Here is a 27,381-nt window from a genome sequence, read left to right on the forward strand (position 1 = left end):
TCCCCATTACATGTATTGTGAGGTGTGCGAGAACAAAAAGACACAACTTTATGTGCCTCTAGAGTGGGATGCATCTACAACAGTAACGATCTGAGAGTGGGTAGTGCATCTATCACAGCAAGAATCCCAAAGTGGGGATGCATGCATCCTAGACGTTAGAGAAATGCTGACAAATGCTTCGTTGCACTACATGACTGCGTATGTCACACTGTACGACACAACACATTATACAACAAGACATCACGTATTGTGTCACTTTACTTGACACAATTCATTATATGGAATGACACGGGTATTAATACTAACAAGTAAAAATGATACTAAAATGTAGACTTTCACGGCCAGAAACATCGTGTCCATTATAATTATCCGGGCTGTTATGCCGTGGTCGGTTGATGAATTTTGTCTCAATTCCCAACCTTTCGTCTCCTACTGCAGGAGACATCTTCAAGGGGGTCCGTAGGTCGATGGAAGGTCCGACACACCCACTGGCTCGCAGCAGCGAGGCACTGACTCCTGAACTGGTGTCAGCCTCATATCTATTCTTTGGTACACGTAATGACACTTTCTGATGCCAAACTAACATATTGTTCTTTTTGAAATGCTTCTAATTATACCCAGACACTACATGGGGTATCAAGTTGGTACAGGTAAGCCGTTTTGAGTCACCTGAGGCACTAGACGAGGAGGCTGGAATACCATAACACAAACCCCCGCCCACCCCAGCATTAGACTATTTGCCTCATATTGTCAAAGGTTCAGAGAATCTTTTAAGCCGATAAAAAAAGGTTTCTTTTTAAGTTCTAAAGTGGTATTACCCGTCAAGATGGATGCAGTAGTTAAGTCAATTACTTCTGCTGTTCGTGACGGTAGATTCTGTAATTGTGTTCAAGATCTCTAAATTGCTCTCGAGTAGATATTCGAGTAGGTATTGACCTCTGCCGGTGGCGTCACTGCTTCCACACACCAGGTTGTGGGCTAAGGTGTAACGTATCACATTAGGTAATGTAATGTGTTGCTCTCATGTCTTTCTAACTGATAATCGTGTACTTTGCAATTGTGGTTTCGTGTGTGTTAAGTATTACGTTCCGAATAGCATACTGTAGGAAAGATACTGTGTTCGTTATGTGCATGTTCACGAATTGAAATGGATGCAGCATATTTGCAGATTGGGGTACCGAGGGCAGCCTTTTCGTGTGTTGGCAGCACTGCCAGCAGCGAGCCAGTGGGTGTGTCGGACCTTCCATCGACCTACGGACCCCCTTGAAGATGTCTCCCGCCGTCGGAGACGAAAGGTTGGGAATTGAGACAAAATTCATCAACCGACCACGGCATAACAGCCCGGATAATTATAATGGGCAAGTAAAAATGATGTCTTGATTTAAGTGTCTTTGAAGCTGCCATTAGTCGAATAACTAGTTCCTTTCTTCTGCATCCCTAACTCTGACCAGGACACAGTTGCTTTTGTTGTGCTACAATAGGAGCATTTTTCGTTCTGGTAAAAAGATCACACCAAGAAATGACCTCGCCAGAGGACACCGCCTCACTGTAGCACCGACAGTGTGATTGGAGAGGCTCTCGTCTTCGCGTGAAGCTGAGGGTTATGCTGGCTGTAGCACAGCTACTGGCAGTTTCTCCCATGCCGGACAGACCTCACTGCTTCCCTAGCATCCAACCCGAGGTCTGATGCGAGCTGTGCTGAGGGGTGAGTGGCACACAGGAAGACGTATCACGAACAGAGAGCTCCAGCGTGCGGGGTTCCGTCGGTGTCGACCTGATACATCCCCAGTTCTCCTGGGAACAAAATGGAGGACACACGAGACGACACAAAAACTAGGATACTCGATGAGGCCTCAAACGCCCGAGCACTGGCGTTAGAACAGACAGAAATTGTTTCCACAACTGGGTAGGTTGACCTGGTCTGTTGCTCACATGAGGACACTTCTCAGAGAACAAAAGGAAATGGAAGGCAAAGAATTGCTTTCTTAACATAAACGTAGCAAGTTAAAACATTTCAAACCAAAGACCTCCAAAAAATGGAAACTCTAGGTTGGAATAACAACAATGTTAGGATTAGGATTGATTACTACTCACTGGAAAGATGACCCGTTCAGTTGCAGACAGGCACAACGAAAAGACTGTTACACATGTAGCTATCAGCCAAAGTCTTGCTCAGCAAAGAACACATACACACATGCAAGCTCACCTCACGCACACTCGGTTGCCACCACTTGACAGCTCCGACCAAAATGCAACTGTCACGTGAATAGCAATCTGGAGTGGGGCAGCGCAGGGGAAGGGGTAGCAATAGATTGGGGGAGAGAAGGTGTGCAGGGATTAAGAGACTGCCAAGCAAGTGTCAGGAGGTGGGATGCAGTGGGGTGGTGGTGGAGCAGCGACCACCTCTACGATAAACCCACAAACCATCCTGAATTTTGGCATCTGCAATCCCTTCCATACCAAACAATCCATCCCATACACCCTTGTCAGCTGGGGATGGCATATCTGCAGTGACAAGAACTCCCTTGCCCAGTATGCTGAGGGTCTCACCAACACTTTCACAAACGCACAATCCCTCACATCTAGTCCACAGTTAGCTTTCCTGTGCCATTTCCCATCATGCCCCCAATCCTCTCCACCCACAAGAACCAGCCATAAAGGAGTGCTCCCTTTGTCACCCAATACCAGTCTGGACTGGAACAAGTCAGGGCTTCGATTATCTATCATCTAGCTTTGAAATGAGGGACATCCTACTCGAGATCCTTCCCACCCCTCCTAAAGTGGTGTTCCACAACTTACCCAACCTCCACAACATCCTAGTCCAGTCCTATGTCACTTCCAATCCCAACCTCTTGCCACAGGGATTATATCCCAGACCCAGGTGGAAGACCACCCCAATCCACCTACCCAGTACTTCCAATTCCAGTTTTGTCACAGGCTTATCTTACCACATTAGAGGCCGGGCCGCCTGTGAAAGCAGCCATGTCGTACACCAGCTCTGCTGCAACCAATGCGCAGATTTTTATATTGGTGACTACCGACCAGCTGTCTAGCAGGATTAGTGGCCACTACCAAACCGAGGCCAAAAGCAAAGTAGACCACCTACGGCACAACATGCTGCTGAACATAACATGCTTGATTTCAATGGCTTCTTCAAACCCAGGCCAATGGGATCCTCCCCTCCACCGCCAGCTTTTCTGAACTGCACAGATGAGAGTTATGCTTACAACACATTCTCTGGTCCAGAAATTATGCTGACCGCAACCTATGGTAAACTACCCCACAACCTACACCTATCTAGTCCCTGCACGTCTCCCAGGCTGCTCACTTCTCTCGCCCCCACCCCACTTCCTTGCTATTCGTGTGCTGGTGGCGGCCGTGAGTGTGTGAGGTGTGCTTGCCTGTGTGAATGTTTACTTTGCTGAGGAAGGTTTGGCCAACAGTTACATGTGTAACTGTTTCTCTTCATTGTACCTATCTGCAATCCAAGGGGGCATTTTTACGGTGAGTAGAAGTTTTCTGGGAACGTGGTCCTGATCCAGGAGCCTAACTTTGGAGCAACTGGAGGGAACTTGATTTGTTCTAGAAATCTAAAAAAAGCCCAGAACATGCATACATGTCAAGAATGGTATTTCACTCACGTCAATGGCAGACTTTTGTTCCAGGGAATTAGTGACCATTGAGATGAAACAGTACAAGGAAGGAAGCACGGGGGAATCTGCATTTGCCTCAGCTTACCTTCCTTCCGAGGAAAGTGCTCCTCCTGCACAGGGAGTGAAGAGACTCGTAGACAGCTGATTGCAGCTGAATGAACAACTGCTGGTTTGTTGAATACCAATGCCCTGAGCTGTAATGTCATTCGGTGTGAACTGGTAATGCTGTCAAATTCGTAGTTAAAATACCTTTAGAATGATGAATTAGTATCTTTCGATTTTCTTTTTCCATTAAACCGTATATTCTTCTGATGGTGGACTACTACTCCTTTGTAGTTTGAGATGGAAATGTGTGCTCATCTATTTCTTCAACCATAATGAATAACAACAACACTACTTCTTGTATGTATATATAGTGTACCATCAGTTACAATTCATCACACCTAATTCATCTTCGTATACACAAAACATGCTCACAAGTCAAACAGCTATTACCACTCATCTGACAGTTCTTTATCCAAGAAAGCATCTCTCACTGAATGTAATAATAGCTCCAACTTTTGTTCCCATGACAACAGTGCTGACATCACGATCTACTCTTCAGCGGTCCGCAGTGCACCTACTCGGCAGGACGGTGATGCCACGGAGTGATCAGTCAAACAGGCAGCGCTGCCAACACGCGAAAAGGCTGCCCTCGGTACCCCAATCTGCAAATATGCTGCATCCGTTTCAATTCGTGAACATGCACATAACGAACACAGTATCTTTCCTATAGTATGCTATTAGGAACGTAACACTTAACACACACGAAATCACGATCACAAAGGTCACGTTATCAGTTACAAAGACATGAGAGCAACACATTACTTTACTCAATGTGATATGTTACATCTTAGCTCACAACCTGGTGTATGGAAGCAGTGACATCATTGGCAGAGGTCAGTACCTACATGAATATCTACTCGAGAGCAATTTAGAGATCTTTACAGAATCTACCGTCAGGAACAGCAGAAGTAATTGACGTAACTTCTGCATCCATCTTAAGGAGTAATACCACTGTAGAATTTCAAAAGAAACCGTTCTTTATTGGCTTAAAAGATTCTCTGAACCTTCAAAAATATGAGGCAAATAGTCTAATCCCTGGGTGGGCGGGGGATTGTCCTATGGAATTCCAACCACCTCATATAGCACCTCAGGTGACTCAAAACGGCCTACCTGCACCAACTCCATATCCCATGTAGTGTCTGGGTATAGTTAGAAGCATTTCAAAAAGAACAGTATGTTAGTTTGGCATCAGAAAGTGTCACTACGTGTACAAAAAAAGACAATTATTTTGCTTCGAATCTTGATTTTTGTGTCCAGTATTGACTTTTGATAGTTTATTCGTGATCTTATAGGACACAGTTTTGTCTTTCAACAAAGAATGAGTGGTAAGAAAATGTACTCATGCACAAAAGATAGAAAACCATCATATCTGACGTGGTGTCAAAGCAGTACATCATCAAAGCATCCAAAGAATAGGTATGAGGCTGAGAGCAGTTCAGGAGTCAGTGCCTCTGCTAAAAAACTGAAAGACGGTGAACAGGAATTTGATGTGAATTATAGCTTAAGCATTAGTAGTATAAATTTCGTTAGTGTTTTCTCTGTTATTTCTCAACAAGTGAAATGTAAAAAGTGCAATGCAGACATCACATTGAAAGAACGAAGTTCTTTAGGCTCGGGCTCCACAATAATTATTCCTTGCCCAAATTGATGAAAAGTTATTATGCCAAGTAGTAAGTTCATATGGAACACACATGAAATCAAGTGTTGAATCACCGTAGTAACATGTCAGCTTGAAGTAGGACTAAAAAAACTCTAAAGTCTTGTGCATTTATGGTACTGACCAATATTTCAGTCGTTCTGTGATAAACTAGTGGATATGATTTCGATCGCAATCGCTACAGTACAACTGGCTAGTCCTAGGATAGCAGATTAGTGGTAAAACTTTTGTAGGAGTAGAATTCTTTCATTTGTTCATGTCTGTAACACATTTCAAAACTTGAAATGCAATTTTCTTGTAATATGAATTTTCACAATGGCATGTAGCATAATTCAAACAATTTTCAATCTTTTTGTTTGAAACTTTAAGCAATACTGGAAATAATGTTTCAAAATGAACCATGAAGAGGATTTTCGATTAGTTAACGTGAAGAAAATTTATTAACTTTTTTTTTTTTTTATGAAAATTTACCGACTTTATTCAAACACTCATCAATTACAGAAAAATCAATATTTCTATAATCCCCTCATGTGGTTTACCAGCTACTCTGAAGCAGATTACACACATTCAAATTGACACCATTTATTGTGCATGTCACAGGACACCTCTCCTGAGACATGCTGCAGTGTTACCACTTTGTAATAATTTCCTACATTTTTTTTTATAATACACTTTAACATATACTCAATAATTAATCAAAGTAATATTTCTGTATCATCCTTAGTTCCACCCAAAACAATTGTCAAGAAAACTCTTTTTTTTAGGTCGTTACAGTGGCACTGCCCCTTAATGGATAGTTACAACAAATAATGGCATGTGGCATTAGAGCTGTCCTTATGTGGCTATACATATATCAAGTTTGAGGTTGAAATGAGGGTTAAACTGGCACGGCCTATTAAGAATCCTACGAAAACAAACTGCGACTCAGATAGGAAAGACCTAAACTCAACATTTTTCTGAAGTCAGAACTTCGATAAATAATCCAGTAGGTCTTGAGCAAATGGCATGATACACGCTATTATTACTGCGCACTTAGAAAACTGTCCTATCATGGAGAAGTGCACAAACGAGTGGCATAATAATCTGGAATTGGAAAGGAAGCAGGTAAGAAGACTGTTCAATTTTGCAAGAAGGAAAGGAAAATGGGTAAAATGTTGAAGCCACTGCCAAATGCAACCTCGTGACTGTGCAATGAAAACTATCATCCTGGAAGGTATTATGTAAGGTGGTGGAAGCTACAGCCACTAGTGCCAGACTTCTTGAAATTCTCACACGAATACCAACTAACCCAGGAGGCACTCTACAGGAAGGGGACGGCGTGGGGGATGGAAAGTGAGATGCCGGACGTGCTCCTCGGGACTCACGTCCCTCATACTAGTTTACAGATAACCAAAGGGAGAACGCAGAATCTGCCAGAGAAAGTATCAATTTAAAAAAAAAAATTCAGTGAGCACCGGGAATATTTCAACTGTTCGAGTCACCTGCAATGAGCAGGAGAGGGATTGATCAGACCCGTATGCAGACTTTTCGGAGTCGGACTAGCAGCAGGAGTCATTTTTAATGCTTGTACGATTTGTCCCATTACACCTTTCGGTTACAATGAAGGCAGCAGCAGGGGCATCCAGGATAAAAACTGGAAATAACAGTAATTGCCCTCCGAGTCTTTTGGACATTTAGGGGACTTTTAGTAAAACGACTTACGAATCTATGGTTAGAGTGGCACAAGAGCACGCCATTTACACCACTAGGCACAGACGGATTAAGATGACGCTGAGTAAACAAAAGGTAGAAGCCACTATGATGAATCAGAGAATGGTGATCGACAAGGATGTCTGCAAGGAATGGTTATGTCCCCACTGCTGTCAAACCTACTGGTGAATGAAGACTTAAATACTAAAGGTTACATTTGCCAAGAAGATGGAGACAATTTAGTCATATCAATGCTTGGCAAAATTGCAGGAACCATTACAACAATGGCACAATGTGCTCTGAACATTATGCAAAACTAATGCTGGAAAAGGATCTAAGGGTCAGTCCCAGCGAAGCTGTTTATAGTTTACAAGGAAGCATACTCAGGACACATACTGGGGGTCTTAAGTCTTCAATGAAAGTCTACCAATAAGAAAATAGTGACATACCTAGGGGAAACTCTAGATGCAGAACTATCACAGTTGCCTCATATTAGGTTGGTACATAAGTTCATAGCATATTTGTTTTGCATGATGGTATCCTGGCTGCTACAGGTTTATTTTCTGATTGCTATTTTTTATTTGTAGTTCACTGTTACTATTTGAGTTTATGTATTGTAAAAACAATTGCATCATGTATATGGACAATGCCACTGGAAAGAGCCCCACAAGAAAATGGTTTTCTCGTTTTGAGGAGGATCGTCTGACATTAGTGAATGTCCACTTATAGGAAGACATTAGGGGTTTCATGAAGATTGTTTAAGCACATTAATCCACAATTAATCATGTCAGTTACACAAAAACTGGTAAATGTGATGAACTATTATCATTTCACATTGGGCAACATTTTCGTGCAATGTAGAAGGTTCAAAAACCAGGTGTATGGGTACTGCATGTTCTAAGCCAAAAGCACAAAAATCAGCGGCTGGTCATATGTGCACCTTCGCTTGCTTGTCATCGGATAGCTTGTTAACAATACTGACCATTCCTATCCTGTATCGTTACTGGTATCTATATGCTAACGTAAGGAAAACAAAGGAATGGCTGGGCCCAAAACAAAGCAGAAACTCCCTTTACAAAGACCTGGGCACATCCACTGAAGATAATGTTACGCACTTGGTGGAACAGTGACAGTGTGGTGTACTACAAATTCCTTCCCCAAACTGTAACCATTACTGCTGACATTTCTACATCTACATCTACATCTACATCCATACTCCGCAAGCCACCTGACGGTGTGTGGCGGAGGGTACCTTGAGTACCTCTATCGGTTCTCCCTTCTATTCCAGTCTCGCATTGTTCGTGGAAAGACAGATTGTCGGTATGCTTCTGTGTGGGCTCTAATCTCTCTGATTTTATCCTCACGGTCTCTTCACGAGATATACGTAGGAGGGAACAATATACTGCTGGACTCTTCGGTGAAGGTATGTTCTCGAAACTTCAACAAAAGGCCGTACCGAGCTACTGAGCGTCTCTCTTGCAGAGTCTTCCACTGGAGTTTATCTATCATCTCCGTAACGCTTTCGCGATTACTAAATGATTCTGTAACGAAGCGCGCTGATCTCCGTCGGATCTTCTCTATCTCTTCTATCAACCCTATCTAGTACGGATTTCTTGTCAACACCCGAGATGTCTTGCAGACACAATCGAAGGATGGCGACCAGGAAGACTGCGTGAAGCGGTGCTAATCCACGGTAACACCTGCCTGCATTCTGCTAGACTGACAAAAAACATTATACAGGATTTGTATTGGGAAATCATTCCACACCTACCTTATTCATGTGATCTCGCGCCCTCAGATTTTCACCATTTCTGCTCTCTATCGAACAACCTTCGAGGAATTTCCTTTCTGGCTAAAAATTCGCTCCAAACGTGGTTCGATGAGTTTTTTGTCTCACAACTGTGATTTCTATAGTCGTGAAATTGGAAAGTTACCACTGTATTGGCAGACTGTTTTAAATAGTGAACAGAATAAATTGCTGATGACTTAAGTCTCTGTTATGTGCATCTGTTGTGTCTATTAAACATAAACAAAAATGCTACTAACTTATGCGCCAACCAAATATAAAGAATAAATGATTTAAGGTGACAGGTATTCTTACATGCACTACAAGGGACTGTGGTAAAAACTAGGGTCTAGGCCCCAGGAGTATGTACTGGATATAAACCTCTATAATAAGACCCACGATGATGTACGGGGCTACAGTATGATGGGATAAAGTAGCACAATAGGTGGCTACTGAGGAGCTTCTGGCAGCACACCCACTGCTCCGATGCAGACCTTGCTGCACGTGCCCCCAATACACCTTTGGGTTACAGAGAAGGCAGCAGCAGGGGCATACAGGTTAAAAATGGAAACCTTTATGATGTTCAGAAACCCTTACCAATATATCGAATGTGGTAAACATAAAAATGTTCAGGGAAATGCCAGCTGACCATACAATAACCTCCAGCTGCTTCAACAAACGTGGGAAGTTAACAATTGGAAATGGTGAGCAGTTTAAGAAAGTATCACAATACTGTTCAGGGGTCACAGTCAGCTGACTGACAGATCGAAAACAGTGCTGGGTCCAGAATATAAGGGGTACAGTCAAGACTAGCGGGGGGTGGGGGGCAGGGAGGGAGGGAGGGAGGGGGGAGGGGGGAGGGGGAGAGGGGGGAGGAGGGGGGGAGGGAGGGAGAGAGAGAGAGAGAGAGAGAGAGAGAGAGAGAGAGAGAGAGAGAGAGCAATGTCTCTAGGGAAGCTGGCCACAGTATTTCAGGTGGAAATATTTGCTATATTAAAGATCATTGCAGAACGACATGAGGACCTTATGAGGTTAAGGGAAAGCAACATGGCAGATCCGCTGTGAGAGACTGATCAGTAAGGAATTAGTGATGAGGGAGAAGCTAATAGACATGGCCACGACAGGAGTGACAACTCCATTTGTTGAACTGGAAAACAAAAACATAGCAAGCTAATGATGTCGAGGCCGTGTTTTGAGAGAAGTTCTGCAATGTTGGACTTCTTACAGCTATAAGAATGCACAATATTAACAAGATCTGCGTGCTATCACTAAACACATCATTTTTTTTCTGTTTGGGTGAGTTGAGAAAGCCTTCTGATATGCGGAATTGGCCATCGAGGAAATAAAAAGAACTGAATCTCACAACTTTGACTGTTTTCTACATCAAGACTGGTTAACACAAGTTGCTGTCCTGTTATAAAATCAGCATGCTGGAAATCCCGAAACTAGTAAAGCTTCTCCTACTACTCTTTAGCTGGCTTTACTAAAATGACAGGGAGAGACAACTGTTGTGTTGTCTCCCTGCACGAATCAAATCAAGAAGTGCCAAATTATTGTATAACAACATGGTAGTGAAGCTAGAATGCCCCTATGTAAGTAAATGTCTCACACTGAGTTAAGAATTGTAAAAACTACAAATAACTATGTGAATAAGGGACAGACTGCTACATATCACATGAACAGCACGCAGGCACAATTATTACTGGATATTAACTACTCGACAATGAACTTCACCACACACACACACACACACACACACAGAGCCACTGTCATCTCCTGATGCCCCAATCCTCATATTCATACTATTCCATCCCGAACTTTCCACTGTTTGATTCCGACAAGAAACTGGAAACATTGGAGAGAAGAATTGTGAGCAAAATTTTAGGTCCAATTACTTCCCCATATTGAAATGCATTTTGTAAATCTATTTGTTCCATAAAATATCTTGCTGACTCAACACTCAAACAAAAATTCTGAATGTAGTGACTCTAGCAACTGGAGCATAGATATCCTCGCAGTCATATCTTTTTACCTGTGCACAACCTTTAACAAGTAAATGCATCTTACACCTTTCAGTATTTCCAGGTGCATATCTTTTTACTCTTAACACCCACTCATTGTCAACAGATCTCTTATTTGCTAGAATTGCACATAAGTCCATGTTCCATCGGATGGCAGCGTGTCCCATTCCTCCTTTATTGCTTTTATCAATTCTTCGTAGTCATTCCGATCCTTCACATCTTCAGTATTCTGAGGTAACTTTTGTACAAATACTTCTGCATCCGAGGCCAACGCCGCACAGTTGTCCGAGTACCTAGGCTTCTTGTTATTCTACTGCATTTCTGCAGAGGTTTTGCTTCCTTCATTTCTTCTGAGTTATATTGAGCAGTTTGTTCAGTTTTCTCAAAGTTAGTTTCAGGGGGAGAAAGCCAATGTGCACTCTGTGTGCATACCAGGTGGAGTCTTTCCAGATGTGGAAAGGGTCCTTCCGGATGCCGTGAAGAGCACAGGGTGCAGCCAACTGCAGGTGATGGTTCACGTTGGCAACAGTGACACGTGTCGCTTTAGACCTGAAGAGATACTCTCTGGTTTCGAGCAGATGTCAGAAGTGGTAAAGGCTGCCAGACGTGCTGGCAAGATGAAGGCAGAGCTCACCATCTGCAGCACAGCAGGACTGACTGCGGACCTCTGGTATAGTTTACAACTGTTATACCGATGGTTCCTGGATCTGTGTCCTTTCTGTATTCGACCTGCACAGTTTGAGATTGAATCCCTTTTTGTGTCTCCCCGAGACCATCTTAACGTAAGAAACACAACTCCTGCTACCTGTGTACCACCTCCTGCATGTAGTATACTCCTGAAATATTTAGCAGATCCTGCAACCTAACCACCCTACGGTGCAAGTCAAGGAATCTGCAGCCCACACGGTCGCAGAACACAGAGGGCAGTGGCATGTTTCTTGCTCTCATAAGTAGTTTAACTTGTAGTGAAATTGAAGTAGATAGTTCCTGTGACTTAGTGTTGGTAGAGATCATTCTTGGCTCTCAGAATAAAATAATAATTGGATCGTTTGACTGACCCAACTCTGATGATACAACTGCTGAAAGATTCAAAGAAAATTTGAGTCTAATTCCAAACACGTACTCGACTCATATAATTATAGTTGGTGGTGACTTCAATTTACTGTCGAAAATATGTTTAAATCTGGAGGTACATTGTCAGAAATTGTGTTAAATGCATTCTCTGAAAATTCTTTCGAGCAGTTAGTTCGTGAGCCCACTCGAATAGTAAACAGTTGTGAAAACACCCTTGACCTCTCAGCAACGAATAATCCCGAGCTAATAATAAGCATCAAATTGGATACAGGGGTCGGTGAACACAGAGTGGCCGTAGCTAGGCTGAAGATCGTAACTCCCAAATGCTCCAAAAATAAATGAAAAATATACCTATTCAAAAAAGCAGATAAAAATTCATTTGACACCTTCCCGAGAGGCAATCTCCACTCCTCCCACGTTAATAATATAAGTACTGACCAGACATGGCTCAACTTCAAAGAAATATTAGTGGCAGAAATTGAGAGATTTGTACCAAATAAATAAAGAAACGATGGAGCTGATCCCCCTTGGTACACAAAACAGGTCAGAACACTGTTGCAGAAACAATGAAAAAGCATGACAAATTCAAACAAATGTGAAATCCTCAAGACTGGCAATCTTCGAGCGCAGACTCCTTTGTGAGATGCTTATAGTGGTGTCCACGATGGAACTTTGATTGACTGATTGAAGGGGATTATAAGACTACACAGAGGTCTTCAGTCTTGTGATTCCAAATTTACACACGTAAGATAGAGGCATGTGCTAAAAGTGGATGGATCCAGTCAGAGGGGTCAAACTACAAAGTGAGGGAGCTAAAAACACACAAAAAAAAGGGTAGGCAAAATTTAAAAACTGTAAAACAGAAGAACTGTCATTGTACGGGGCAGGGGCCACGGGACCTAGGCCCACAAAACACGAAGAGAGGCCCCAACCACAACCACTGTGCCTCTGTTTCAGGAGTAAAGCAAAGCCTTGTAACTGAAAATAAAAACCACTTTCACAAAGGAAACTGATGCCCAGTTCAACCATCCGTGAATCGCCTGCTAACACTGAAGACAAGGAATCTGGAAGGTACTTAGTACAAAGGGCCAAAAGAAGAGGACATTCCACCAATATATGGGATACGTCAGTCTGTCTCCACAGCCACACTGCGGGGGTGGCTCATTACACAAGAGAAAACAATGGGTGAGCCTAAAACAACCGATGCACAGATGGCGTAATACAGTGGACCATTTAAGAGAGGAGGAGAAGGAAGAGTGCCAAACTGCGGTAGTCTCCTCGATTGTGCAGATTTTATTGCAGACAGCAGTAGCGCACCAGATGTCATTCCACTTTTGGGCAAAGAGAGCTTTGATGTGTATCCACATATCTGCAGCTCGAATCACAAAAGGAAATGGGAGGGGGGGAGGGGGGAGGGGACTAAGTATCTGCCTCCCTAGCCAAATGGTCAGCAAGCTCATTCCCTGGGATGCCCAAATGACTTGGGACCCACAGAAAGACAAAAATGTGAAGAGAGTGGCATTGGTCTATAGCCTGCAGGCTGCTCATGAAGTCAGTACATATCAAAACAATGTAGATGGCGGTCTGAGTAATAAAATGGGGGGAGGGGAGGGCTTTTAATGTCTAGCAGCTCTGTTGTAAACTTACAACATGATCCAAGCAGTAAATGGTGCCCCATGCCAGAAGGAGACAAAAGCACATCCCGCCTTATCTACCACTTTAGAATCATCAGTGTAGAAGATGGTAGCACCCTGGAACTCTTCAAAGATGGAACATACAAGACACTGAATACCATAGAGGTGACCGAGACCTTAGGACCCTTTAATAGGTCGATCCTAATTCGTGGTCTAGTCACCACCCAAGGGGGGAGGGGTGCAAGAGAAAATACACGGGACACTTTCCAGTGGGGGGAGATGGAGATCCCGACAGAGAGAAGTGAGATGCATTCCAACCGGCAATCCCAACCCAGGGTGGGTATCAGCAAGGAAACGTCCATTGATTGCAAAGGAGGTGGCCACACGGGTTGCTCAGGGAATTGTCAAATGGCGATTGCAAAAGAAAGCAAGAGTTGGCTCTATAGTGTTTGCAGAGGGGGAATCCCCACTTCTGAGAGGAGACTGTCGACGGGACTAGTGCGAAATCACCAACAGCCAGACGCACCCCGTAATGATGAACAGGGTCAAGTAGTTTCAGAGTGTAAGGACGTGCCAAACCTAAGCCTGGCTAGCATAATTTAGTCTGAACAAAACCAGAGCGCAGTAAAGATAGAGAAGAGCAGCACAGTCTGCACCCCAAGATGTGTGGGCCAGGAGGTGGAGAACATTAAGCTTTTGCATGCAAGTAGGCACTGGTTGCCTAAATAAAGTTCTGGATATGGGTGTACTGTGGGTCGACGGCAAAAGTGCGTAACCCGCATTGCAACAACGAAACTCTGTCTCGACACCTGGCATAAAATCCAAAGAAATCTGGTCGTAAGTAAAGTATGCTAGAGGCAAACACAATCAATGCCTTCTCTGCATGATAGCAATGCAAATTCTATCAACAACAGTGCTGTTAAATCATGGTTACTACACACAGCCTTCTGAAATTCCTTCACCACACAAGACAAAGTAAATATTACTGAATTCGAATCAAGAACTGCTGCTATGAGTCAACTTAGAAGTAGATATCCCCAGGGCAATGAAGCAACTTAAATCATTTAATATAAGCAAGTCTTCTGGTCCAGACTATATACCAATTATTTTCCTTTCAGAGTATGCTGATGCTACAGCTCCATACTTAACAATCACATACAACCACTCGCTCGAAGAAATACCCCTAGCCAAAGACTGGAAAGTCGCAGAGGTCACACCAATATTCAAGAAAGATGGTAGGAGTAATCCACTAAATTACAGGCCCATATCATTAACATAGATATGCAGCAGGATTCTGGTACATATATTGTGTTCGAATATAATGCATTACCTCGACGAGAACCGTCTATTGACACCCAGTCAACATGGATTTAGAAAACATCATTCTTGCGAAACACAACTAGCTCTTTACTCGCATGAAGTGTTGAGTGCTATTGACAAGGGATTTCAGATTGATTACGCATTTCTAGATTTCCGGAAGACTTTTGACATTGTACCTTACAAGTCACATGTGAAATTGCGTGCTTATGGAATATCATCTCAGTTATGAAACTGGATTCGTCATTTCCTAACAGAGAGATCACAGTTCATAGCAACTTACAGAAAGACATCACATAAAACAGAAGTGATTTCTGGCATTCCCCAAGGTACTGATATAGGCCCTTTGCTGTTCCTTATCTATAGAAACGATTTGGGAGACAATCTGAGCAGCCATCTTTGGTCGTTTGCAGATGACGCTGTCGTTCATCGACTAATAAAGTAATCAGAAGATCAAAACAAACTGCAAAACGATTTAGAAAAGATCATCTGCATGGTGCGAAAATTGGCACTTGACACTAAATAATGAAAAGTGTGAGGTCATCCACACAAGAGTTAAAAGAAGTCCGTTAAACTTCAGTTGCACAATAAATCAGTCAAATCAAGGCTGTAAATTCAATTAAAATCCCAGGAATTACAATTACAAACAACTTAAATTGGAAAGAACTCGTAGAGAATATTGTGGGGAATGCAAACCAGAGACTGTGTTTTACTGGCAGAACACTTAAAAGATGCAATGTATCTACTACAGACTGCCTGCACTACACTTGTCTGTCCTCTTTTGGAGTACTGCTGCGCGGTGTAGGATCCGTACCAGGTAAGATTAATGCAGTACATCAATAAAGTTCAAAGAAGAGCAGCACATTTTGTATTGTTGAGAAATAGGGGAGACCGTGTGACTGACACGATACAAGATTTGGGGCGGACATAATTAAAACAAAGGCATTTCTCGTTACGGCAGGATCTTCTCGCGAAATTTCGATCACCAGGTTTCTACGGTTAATGCGGAAATATTTTGTTGGTGCCAATCTACATATTCGCAAAGACGTCACTACAGTGCAGCTAATAATGACACACTGATAGCACAGATTGGCGCACAGCCACAGATTCAATTTACGCATATTCTTCGATGCCGATCAACATCTCTGGCACTTGAGTTCCCTGTGATTTACAATTAGTCAACAAGTGCTGTAGCGTGCTGTAGCGTGCTGTAGTTTCAGTCAGCTCACTCTGTAGATGGCTGGAATATACAGGGACAAAATATCAGATGATGTCTCTTCCAAATATAATTTTATGTTTTTCGGATATCATAAACTATAACCACTGGGGCAATATCTGGTCACGAAACACTTTAATGACCCGGTGTCGACCTTGTTTGTCTTAAATACTTTGAAGAGAGAGAGAGAGAGAGAGAGAGAGAGAGAGAGAGAAAGACTCACCAGAGATGGCTGGGCCGGGCACCCCACCAGTGGCTGTGATGAGCCGCTCCACCAGCTCATTCTTGTTGCCCGTTGTGTTCAGCCCCCGTGCCTTTAGCTCCTTCTTCAGTTCTGCCACCTACACACAAAGACAAGAGTGTTTGTTACAAGTCGCGTTTGTGAAAAATTTACAGGGGAGACGAATCAATTCCTTATCGTGCTCACAAAATCGGTCCTGGACAATGCAAGGCGTGAACGAGGTCCTGTTATCTCGGAACACAGCGTCACCATTGTGGAACAAACACTGTACCGTGAGGTGGACCTCATCTCTGACAAACGGTCACATAATCCATAGGAGCAATGCAACCATGCCCACGGAATACCACAATATCGCTGCCTGACTCATCACTGAAACCAGGGCACATTTCACTCTTGGGAAGTAAACTTGGTCAGAAATTGGAAACAGGAATGTGGATACAAAACAGTAGTTGTTACAGACTAATCTGTAATTTTTTTTAACATGGCAATATTTGTTACATACTTAATGCACATCTTTAAATTGACAAGTGAAGTACGTAAGTGATTGGCTGCAGTTTTATAATTTCAGTATGAAACCTATATACAAGGTATTCAAAAAAAGTGTCTCTTTCAGACTTGGTAGTACTTCTCAAAACACACACACTCTCTCTCTCTCTCTCTCTCTCACACACACACACACACACACACACACACACACACACACACACACACACAGACCTGTGTGTCCAGCAGAGAAATCACCACCTCCCCCTTCCATTTGCCACCTATTCTCCTAGCTACATATCTCCATCCATCTACATTCCTTTCCATTACGAACAGAACGGCAACGTGTGGAACCTTCAATGTTATCAAAAACTCTCTTACAAAATCCAAAGAAATTCTGGTCATATGCAAAGGCTGTCAGTGGTACCAAACTTAGTGTCTTGACACTCATAGACAAGACAAGAACTGAAATTGAGGCTAGCAAAGCAAAGACAGAAATGCTAAATGTGAAATCGCTAATATTGAATAAAACTCCAGTGGCCTATTGATTGCCTATCCTCTCACTGAAGCAGCCCATGCATGTTCAAAGTTGCTTTTCAAATTCACTCTTTTTCTATGCACAGGTTTGTCAAACAAGCCCGTACATGTACAAACAAAGTTTGTAAATATAACCTCACTTTTGAACCACTTGTTGTACGTGTCGCGACTAGTGGGAATGGATACCAATGCCGACGAAGCATTTCTTGCATCGACTCAGTACTGTATTGTTTATTTTATTATTTATAGGTCTATTCCCATAGGACCAAACTCTCAAAGTTCATGGAACAAGTCACTACATGAAATTATCACAGAGAAAACTCTACGCAGATGTCAAGCTCCAAGTACGTGTTACCAAAATCTACAGGAACTAGCTTCCTTTTTTCCCTGGAACTGCCTGACAGAACAGAAGGAGGGATCCTTGCGGAAATTCTTCAGTTTAAGACTTCAATGTGCGATGATTACTGCTGGGATTTTTTAATTCTTGTGGCAACTTACTGAAAATGGATGCAGCAGAATACTGCTAATTCTTGGCAATAAACCCACATTGTTAGCAACAAACAGTGTTAAAAAACATATGTATTGAGAGACCAGTGTCAGAATTCTCAGGTTCCTGAACAGTGGTCGATAAGACGGTTGTAAACTTACACCACATATCGCTCGAACTGCCTGTTTCTGAGCCAAAAATACCTTTTGTGAGTGCGAAATGTTACTCCACAGTATAATAATATGGAAAGTAGACTAATTTTCATGTTGGACGCTCACTTATTGCAGATACTGTTCTAATGGTAAGTAGTGCAGTTTTTGAACAAGAAAACTGACTTTCCATGACATTTTACTACTTATCACAACATCTAGAAATTTGAATTCTTTAGACTTGCTAATGAAATGTCCATTCTGTGCACTCAAAATGTCAGTTTTCGCTGAATTGTGTCTTAGAAACTGTAAAAGCTGTGTCTGATTAGATATAAATTTCTTTTATACAAGCCATCAACTTGACCTTTGAACTGTAGTATTTGATAAATGCCTAAGTTGCACTAGACATCCTTCACTGCCAAGCTAGTGTACAGAAGAAAAAGAAAACAAGACACTGGTCCAGGAAATGATAGAAATTGAGAAAGAAATACACTCATTAAACTATGTTAAAGGAAGTGCTAAACTTGGACAATCTCATGATTACACCAAGTTTCTCCAAATGGGCAGTCCAACAATTAATAACTTGTTAAAATTGCTTTGCTCTAACATTGGAAAAGAAGGTACAAGTATATGAAAAGAAATTCTCTTCCACTTGGTACTCTAATGACAGTTCATTAAAATACCACAATGTGAGAACAAATATTATGATGATGTGTTTCTCTGCAAGTTTAATAAACACCGCAGATACACATAACAGAGACATTACTTACAACACTCTCCCAATCTTATGGGAACTTTTCGCTTCTGTGACTGTAGAAATGACTTGTTTTTCAGCAAAGAACTTGCTGAGCCACATTTGGACTGCATTTTCATCTGGAAAGGAAGAGCCTTTGAGTCCGTTCAACAGACAACAGAAAAAGTAAAAATCTGAGGGCGCAAGATCAGGTGATTGAGGTCGGTGCAGAAACACTTCCCAATCCCACGCCCGTAAAGCGACTTTTTATCAGTGTAGCAAAATGTGGGCAGGCATTACCGTGGAGTAGTGTCACTTCATGCAGTCCTGCACTGTGTCTGCAAAACGTATCAGTTGCTCACGATAAATGTCAGCAGTAATGGTTACACCTCTGGGAAGCAATTTTGCATGTGGAGTTGCTGCTCTGTTTGGACTCAATCATTTCTTTCTTTTCCTTATGTTAGCAAAAAGACAGCATTTCTCATCACCAGTAACAATACAGGACAGAAATGGTCGGTGCTCTTCACACGATGATTGATGATGAGCAAGCAGATATGGTACACACATGGCCACTGGCAGATTTTTTGTGACTACAGCTTAGAGCATTCGGCGCCCGTACACCCGATTTTTTAATCTTCCCCACTGCACGCAAACATCGCACAATAGTAGAATCACCGTAGGTCGTCACATTTGCCAGTTCTCAAGTACGACAGCTTGCATTACTGTGGATTAATTCATTTAAATTATTTTCATCAAATTACTTCCTCACTGCTGAAGCATTCGCATCAAAAGTGCCAGAGTTTGAAGTTCTCCTGAAAAGCAGTGAAGCTCACATAATACTTGGTACAGAGAAATTCATATCGGTGAGTGTTTTGGAGAAACATTTAAGTATACATCGAAAGGATAGGCAAATTGGATATGGAGGTCGTGTATTATTTGTCACAGTAGGCAAGAAACTCAAATCCACCGAGACAGAAATTGAAGCCGCATGTGAGATTGTTTGGACAAGACTCAATGTCAATAAATAATAATTGGATCCCTCTACAGTCCACCAGACTCATCTCCTGATATAATCGAAAACTTTGGAGAAAACCTCAGTTCACTTGTACACAATTTCCCCAATCGTACTGTAATCATTGGTGTAGACTTTAATCAATCAACAATCAACTGGAAAACTACAGTTTTGTAATTAGTGCATGCGGTAAGACATCCCATGAAACATTACTAAATGCCTTCTTTGAAAATGACCTAGAACAGATAGTTAGGAACCTCACTCACAACAGAAATATATTGGATCTAATGGCAACAAATGGACCTCACTTCTTTGAGGATGTCCACATCGAAACTGGTATCAGTCACCATGACATGATTGTAGCAACAATGATTACCAAAGTACAAAGGAAAACTAAAACAAGCAGAAGATATATATGTTCAGTTAAATAGATAAAAAGTGAGTAGTGTCATATCTCAATGAGGAATTTGAAACTTTCAGCACACAGGAGCATGTAGAGGAACTCTGGCTCAAGTTTAAAAGAACAGTTGACCATACACTGCATCGATATGTACCCAGTAGAACAGTTCATAATGGTAAGGAAGCACTATGGTATGCAGTCAATGTCTGCAGAAGTGTAAAATTATATACTTTACAAGATGTTAAAATACAATATCCTGCAACTAGAATATCAATGAATTACAAATGTCATCAGTTCATTCATACAAATAACCGTGTCAAAATTCGTAGGGATATGAAATGGAATGATCTCTCAGGCTCAGCTGCATAAAGGGGCAGTCACATGAAAATTAGGCAGATGGGAAAAAAATAAGTAAACTGTTTATTTTTTTTCAAACATAATCAGCATACCTGTTAATACATTTGCTCCACTTTGAGACTAAACCGGCAATGTCTTCATGGAAACACATTTGAGGTTGCCTATGGAACCATGGCTGTACCCAGATGTGCACCTCTTCACCCAAAGCAAACTGACAGCCATGAATTTCTTTCTTCAGGGCTCCAAAAACTTGGAAATCCTGTGTGGAGAGATCAGGACTATATGGAGGATGTATAGGCGAAACTTCTACAGCAAGCTCACATGTTTGGCATACACTGTAAAAGTTTCGCTGCAAAGCCCTTACACATCTTTCATGCAGTCCAGGTCCCTCCCTATGAGATTTCCATATTTTCAGAGCCCTGAAAAAAGTGGCCGTCGACCTGCTTTGGACGAAGAGGAGCAAAACTGGATACAGTCATGGTTTCTTAGGCAACCAGAAATATTATTCCGTTAAGGCCTTGACCGTCTTGTCTCACAGTGGGATAAACATATTAACAGTTATGGCAATTACTTTTGGAATAAACACCTTCCCACTTATTTTCCATCTGTCTTCATTTGACTGCCATATTATAGCTGACTACAACTCATTGGAATAGTAGTGGGAAAATGCAGTCGGTCTATGAAGATGACTGCTCACATATCACTTACGTGGCCATCTTACAATACTATTTGGTGAAATTTAAAAATACATCTGAAACCAATTCAAAGAGCTTGGCATATATTAGAATCATACGAAGGTATTGAAATGTAGCTAAGAAGTAAATGTACAAATACAAATAATAAAAGCTGGTGTACAGTGCACTGAAAATTATATTTTAAAACAAACAAGTGTTAGCATTTGATGACAAATGAAGTTGACTGATTAGAAAAGATGCCAGATCCACTCAGAAAATAGTGTTCAATAAACAACACCATGATGAGTGCACAAAAATATGCAGAGCCTTAATTAAATATAGTTGTGTAAAATGCAGTCACATAAAGTACTGCTTTTTTAAATTTAAGCTATACTCTTAAGTTTCCTGCCTAACCACAATCTCGTAAATCAAGACATTCTGAAAATACCCAACAAAGTTTCTGAAACCATCAACTGAAATGTGATTGGTACAACTGAACAAGTGAAGTGTCACAGTCTAACATAACGCAGACCTCAGGCTACACTACATATCAGTCCCTCGCCACACTAGGTTGTACACAAGAGACACTACTACAGCCCCAACTTAGCACTGCTTAATTTCCTTTGACCCGAACTAATAGTTAAGTTTAACCACACTATTCATGTGTGTGGGACCCACACGAAGCAGGACTCGCGGGGTATACTGAAGGAATACAGCGAAGGAAAGCATAAACGTTCACAGGTTTGTCTCACGTATGGGAGAGCACCATAGAGATGCTGGAAACCGCAATTAACAGATGTCAACTATCCCACAAAAGCCCACTTAGAAAGTGTCAAGAACCAATATTTTCTGAGGAATCTAGACTTGCTTGTGCAGATAATGTAGCATTAATAAGTAGTTCCAAAACAGAATTAATCAAAATAGTGGAAAATTATTACAAAATGAATGAGAAAACAGGTCTGTGTGTTAATGAACAACTGAAACAATATCTGGTTATAAGTGGACGATGTACGTTTGCCTGCAGATCGATTCGCTTTCAAGATAGTTGTCCACTTCAAGTACTTAGTTACAGAAATACACTGAAGCACCAAAGTCCGCCCCCCGGTAGCTGAGTGGTCAGCACGGCAGAATGTCAATTCCAAGGGCCCGGGTTCGATTCCCGGCTGGGTCGGAGATTTTCTCCGCTCAGAGACTGGGTGTTGTGTTGTTCTAATCATCATCATTTCATCCCCATCGACACGCAAGTCGCCGAAGTGGCGCCGAATCGAAAGACTTGCACCCGGCGAACGGTCTACCCGACGGGAGACCCTAGTCACAAGATATTTACATTTTACTGAAGCACCAAAGAAACTGGTATATGCATGTGTATTCAGATACAGAAATATGTAAACAGGAAGAATAATGCACTCCAGTCAGCAATGTCTACGTAAGACAACAAGTGTCTGGAGCAGTTGTTAAATCGGTTACTGCTGCTACAATAACAGGTTATCAAGATTTAAGTGAGGCTGAACTGTTGCTATAGTCGCCACACGAGCGGTGGGACACTGCAGCTCTGAGGTAGCAATGAAGTGAGGATTTTCCCGTACGACCATTTCACGAGTGTACTGCGAATATCAGGAATCCAGTACATCATCAAATCTCTGACATTGATGTGGCCGGAAAAAGATCCTGCAAGAACATAACCAATGACGACTGAAGAGAATTGTTCAATGTGGCCAAGGTGCAAAACTTCCTCAAACTGCTGCACACTTCAATGCTGGGCCATCAACAAGTGTCAGCATGCAAACCATCCAATGAAACATCATCGACATGGGCTTTCGGAGCCAAGGCCCACTCATGTACCTTGATGGCTGCGCAACACAAAGCTTCACATCTACATCTACATTTATGTGATTACTCTGCTATTCACAATTAAGTGCCTGGCAGAGGGTTCAATGAACCACCTTCAAGCTGTCTCTCTACCATTCCACTCTCAAACAGCGGGCGAGAAACAGAAGCACTTAACCTTTTTCTGTGTGAGCCCGACTTCTCTTATTTTATCGTGACGATCATTTCTCCCTATGTAGGTGGGTGTCAACACAATGTTTTCGCAATCGGAGGAGAAAACTGGTGATTGAAATTTCATGAGAAGATCCCATTGCAACGAAAAACACCTTGTTTTAATGATTGCCTCTCCAATTCACTCATCGTGTCTGTGGCACTATCTCCCCTATTTCGCAATAACACAAAACGGGTTGCCCTCCTTTGAACTTTTTCAATATCATCCGTCAGTCCCACCTGATACGGATCCCACACTGCACAGCACTCCAGAATAGGGCAGACAAGTGTAATGTAAGCAGTCTCTTTTGTAGATCTGTTGCACCTTCTACGTGTTCTGCAAATGAGTCACAGTCTTTGGTTTGCTCTACCCACAACATTATCTATGTGATCGTTCCAACTTAGGTTATTTTAATTGTAACCCCTAAGTATTTAGTTGAATTTACAGCATTCAGATTTGTGTGACTTATCGCATAATCGAAATTTAGTGGATTTCTTTTAGTACTTATGTGAATAACTTCACAATTTTCTTTATTCACGGTCAATTGCCACTTTTCACACCACACAGATATCTTATTTAAATGTTGACGGTGTTGGGACAGCAAACAGCCACAAATTTACTTTCAGTTCCTTTATTCAAAGGGTACTGTTACACATTTCGAATTGTTGTGATTCGTCTTCAGACGGTTTACACGCTTTCCTTATGACATGTGGTGTGTTTTTTTAGAGATTAATTGTCCTAAAATATAAATAATACATAATTATAAGCACGCCACACACAGATGGTTGCGTTACAGATTTTCGTTGCATGTGACTTACGTGAAATGTCGGTTTGGAGTGTTTGTTTTCATAACGTTCGTCCAACAGATGTGAATACGTTCCCATTGCATTCTTATTGTTGCAAACTTAAATTTTTCTCACTGAACACTTTAGATTTGTCACTGAGAAGATTTCTACCACGCACCACATGTTTTTATATGTACAAAGAGCTTACAAACATATGAGTATCAAAGATGCTATGATATATCGTAACATTTGAAGATGTCCAATGTTCGGAAAGAATCATATATTTATTTACACAACTGAAATGCCTTTTACACTAGTACTGAGACATTGATTTTTTTGAGTTGATACTGTAACATTAATTATAAAGTTTTTGTACTGTATAGGTAAAATAGTACATTATTTAACTACATATAGCATCATGAGAATTATAGTAACATATAAATTTGCTACTTGATCTGCAGATAGGCATACTAATATTACTTGCTTTGGAGGTTGGAAAATAATTTTTGGAAATTTTTCAGGAAAGGGGTGTTGCTAACTCTGTTTGTTCAATAAGGATGAAGTCTGGGGTGCTGTTTTTGTGTGTGTATTTCTATTTCTTCTAATATATTCATATTGGCTACTTTTTCTGCTACATGTAAAATTTTTAAGTTGTTCTCAATGTTTCCCACTGAATGGTTTTCTTCAGCAATATGGGCTGCAAATGCAGGTTTGTTCAAGTTACCAAGTCTTAAAGCATCAATGTGTTCTTTGTATCTAATTTCAAAACTTCTGCCTGTCTGTCCAATGTAGAATTTTGGGCATGTATCACATCTGAGTTTGTATTATCTAAATCATTTTGCAATTCATTTTGGTCATCCGATGACTTTACAAGATGGCAAATGACAGCATCATCTGCAAATAATCTAAGAGGGCTACTCAGATTGTCTCTTATGTCGTTAATATATATCAGGAACAATAGAGGGCCTATAACACTTCCTTGGGGAATGCCGGATATTACTTCTGTTTTACTCGATGACTTTCCGCCTATCACTAGAAACTGTGACCTTTCTGACAGGAAATCACGAATCCAGCTGCACAAATGAGGTGATACTCCACAGACACACAGTTTGGTTAGAAGACGCTTGTGAGGAACAGTGTCAAAAGCCTTCTGAAAATCTAAAAATTTGGAGTCAATTTGGCATCCCCTGTCGATAGCACTCATTACTTCACGAGTATAAAGAGGTAGTTGTGTTCCGCAAGAACGATTTTTTCTGAATCTGCGCTGACTATGTGTCAATAAATCGTTTTCTTCGAGGTACTTCATAATGTTCGAATACAGTATATGTTCCAAAACACTACAGCAAATGGACATTAGTGATATGAGGCTGTAAATCAGCGGATTTCCCTTTTTGGGTATTGGTGTGACTTGAGCAACTTTCCAGTCTTTAGGTACAGAACTTTCAGTGAGCAAGCGGTTGTATATAATTGCTAAATATGGAGCTATTGTATCTGCATACTCTGAAAGGAACCTGACCGGCCTCACCTGGGCCTGTCAACACCGACAATGGACTGTTGACAACTGGAAACACGTTGCCTCATTGGACGAGTCTCGTTTCAAATTGTAATGAGCAGATGGATGAGAACAGGTATGCAGACAACCCAATGAATCCGTGGACCCCTCATCTCAGCAGGGGACTGTTCAAGCTGGTGGAGGCTCTGTAATGGTGAGGGGTGTGTGCAGTTTAAATGATATGGAACCCCTGATACGTCTAGATACGGCTCTGACAGGTGACATGTATGTAAGCATCTTGTCTGGTCACCTGCATGCATTCATGTTCATTATGCTTTATGACGGACTTGGGGAATCCAGCAGGAAAATGCGTCTCCCCACATGTCCAGAACTGTTACAGAGTGGCTCCAGGAACACTCTTCTGAGTTTAAACACTTCTGCAGGCCACCAAACTCCCCAGATGTGAACATTAGTGAGCATATGTGGTATGCCTTGCGACATCATGCTGCCCAGTAGAGATTCCCCCCCCCCCCCCCCCTCGCACTCTTACGGACAGCCCTGCAGGATTCATGGTGTCAATTCCCTCCAGCACTACTTCAGGCATTAGTCACGTCCATGCCACGTCGTGTCACGACACTTCTGCGTGCTCGTAAGGGCCCTACACTATATTAGGCAGGTGTACCAGTTTCTTTGCCTCTTGAGTGTAGATGTCTGTTTAGTAATAGCAAACAAAACACTTTTTAGTTTTAGCAAAATCTTAAAGAAAAGAGCAGTTAATGTACCGACTCCAAAGTCTGGTTGATCAATAGATCAAAATGCCAGTGACATTACACGTATGTGAAGCAGTAATATTTAAAAGGAAAAAAAATCAGAAGAAATTTAATATTCAGAAAAAAAAATACTAAAGGAAATTTTTGGATCTCTATGTGATGAGTATAACACAGAATGGAGGATAAGAAAAACTGAGGATTCATGACAGATGTACAAACACCACAACATTGTTAAGGTGATAATGAAGGGAAGGTTGAACTCGGCAACTGTATAGCAAGAAAGATGGAGAACAGACTACCTAGAATAGCATTCTGAAGAACAATATATTGCACAACAGGAAAAGGAAAACCGAGAATTAGCTCGTGAGGTAACATCTGGTAGCACACAACTAGGATGCATATCAACAACAAATGGACAAACAGGGCACTCAACAGGAAGACATGTTGAGGGACTCGTGGAACAGACGTATGGTTGATAGGGCCTTTTTCCACATGCAAATTAAGAGTAAGGTGTATACTACAGTCCCCTGTATATCACAAAGATAGGAACTGTGAAGGCTAGATAAGACTTTTCAAAGCACATACAAGAGGCATTTAAGAGCCACTTTTCCTGCACTCCACAGAAATAGGAATGTGGAGGAACCTGAAAATGTGCTAAGTACCCTCTACCATGAATCTAACAGCGTATGTGTGCAGAGTATGGATGTAAATAACTACTACTTAAACTTCAGTCTGTTTCCCCACATCATTCGTTTAAATTTAAAAGCAGAACACAAGCTACCAACAAGCATCATAACCCAAACAAAGGCGAGCAGCTACACTCCAGTTATTAGGAACTGGATAGAACTATGATTAGATTAGATTTACTTTCATTCCAATTGATCCCTAGTGAGGAGGTCCTCCAGGATGTGGAACATGTCAGAAAAACAACAATACATGACAAATATTTACAACTAAAACAAATAAGCTAATGTACCATTCCACAGGTCCCAAGTGGAATGATCGTCATTTTTTAATGAACACTATGTGTCATTTTACAAATACTAATGCACTGAATTTAAAATAAAAAAG

At 41.6% G+C, this 27,381-nt stretch overlaps 1 protein-coding gene across 2 annotated transcripts in view; it reads right to left on the minus strand.

Moving 5' to 3' along the window:
* LOC124553871 (uncharacterized protein C31H12.03c) overlaps positions 1-27,381 on the minus strand; it is a 104,313-nt gene that overhangs the window by 56,854 nt on the left and 20,078 nt on the right. For both annotated transcript variants that reach the window (XM_047127872.1, XM_047127871.1), the window contains exon 2: positions 16,376-16,493. In XM_047127872.1, coding sequence (XP_046983828.1) covers positions 16,376-16,493 — 118 coding nt within the window. The remainder of the gene's footprint in view (positions 1-16,375; positions 16,494-27,381) is intronic.

Source organism: Schistocerca americana, chromosome 11, assembly GCF_021461395.2.
Source record: "Schistocerca americana isolate TAMUIC-IGC-003095 chromosome 11, iqSchAmer2.1, whole genome shotgun sequence".
Classification (NCBI taxonomy): Eukaryota; Metazoa; Arthropoda; class Insecta; order Orthoptera; family Acrididae; genus Schistocerca; species Schistocerca americana.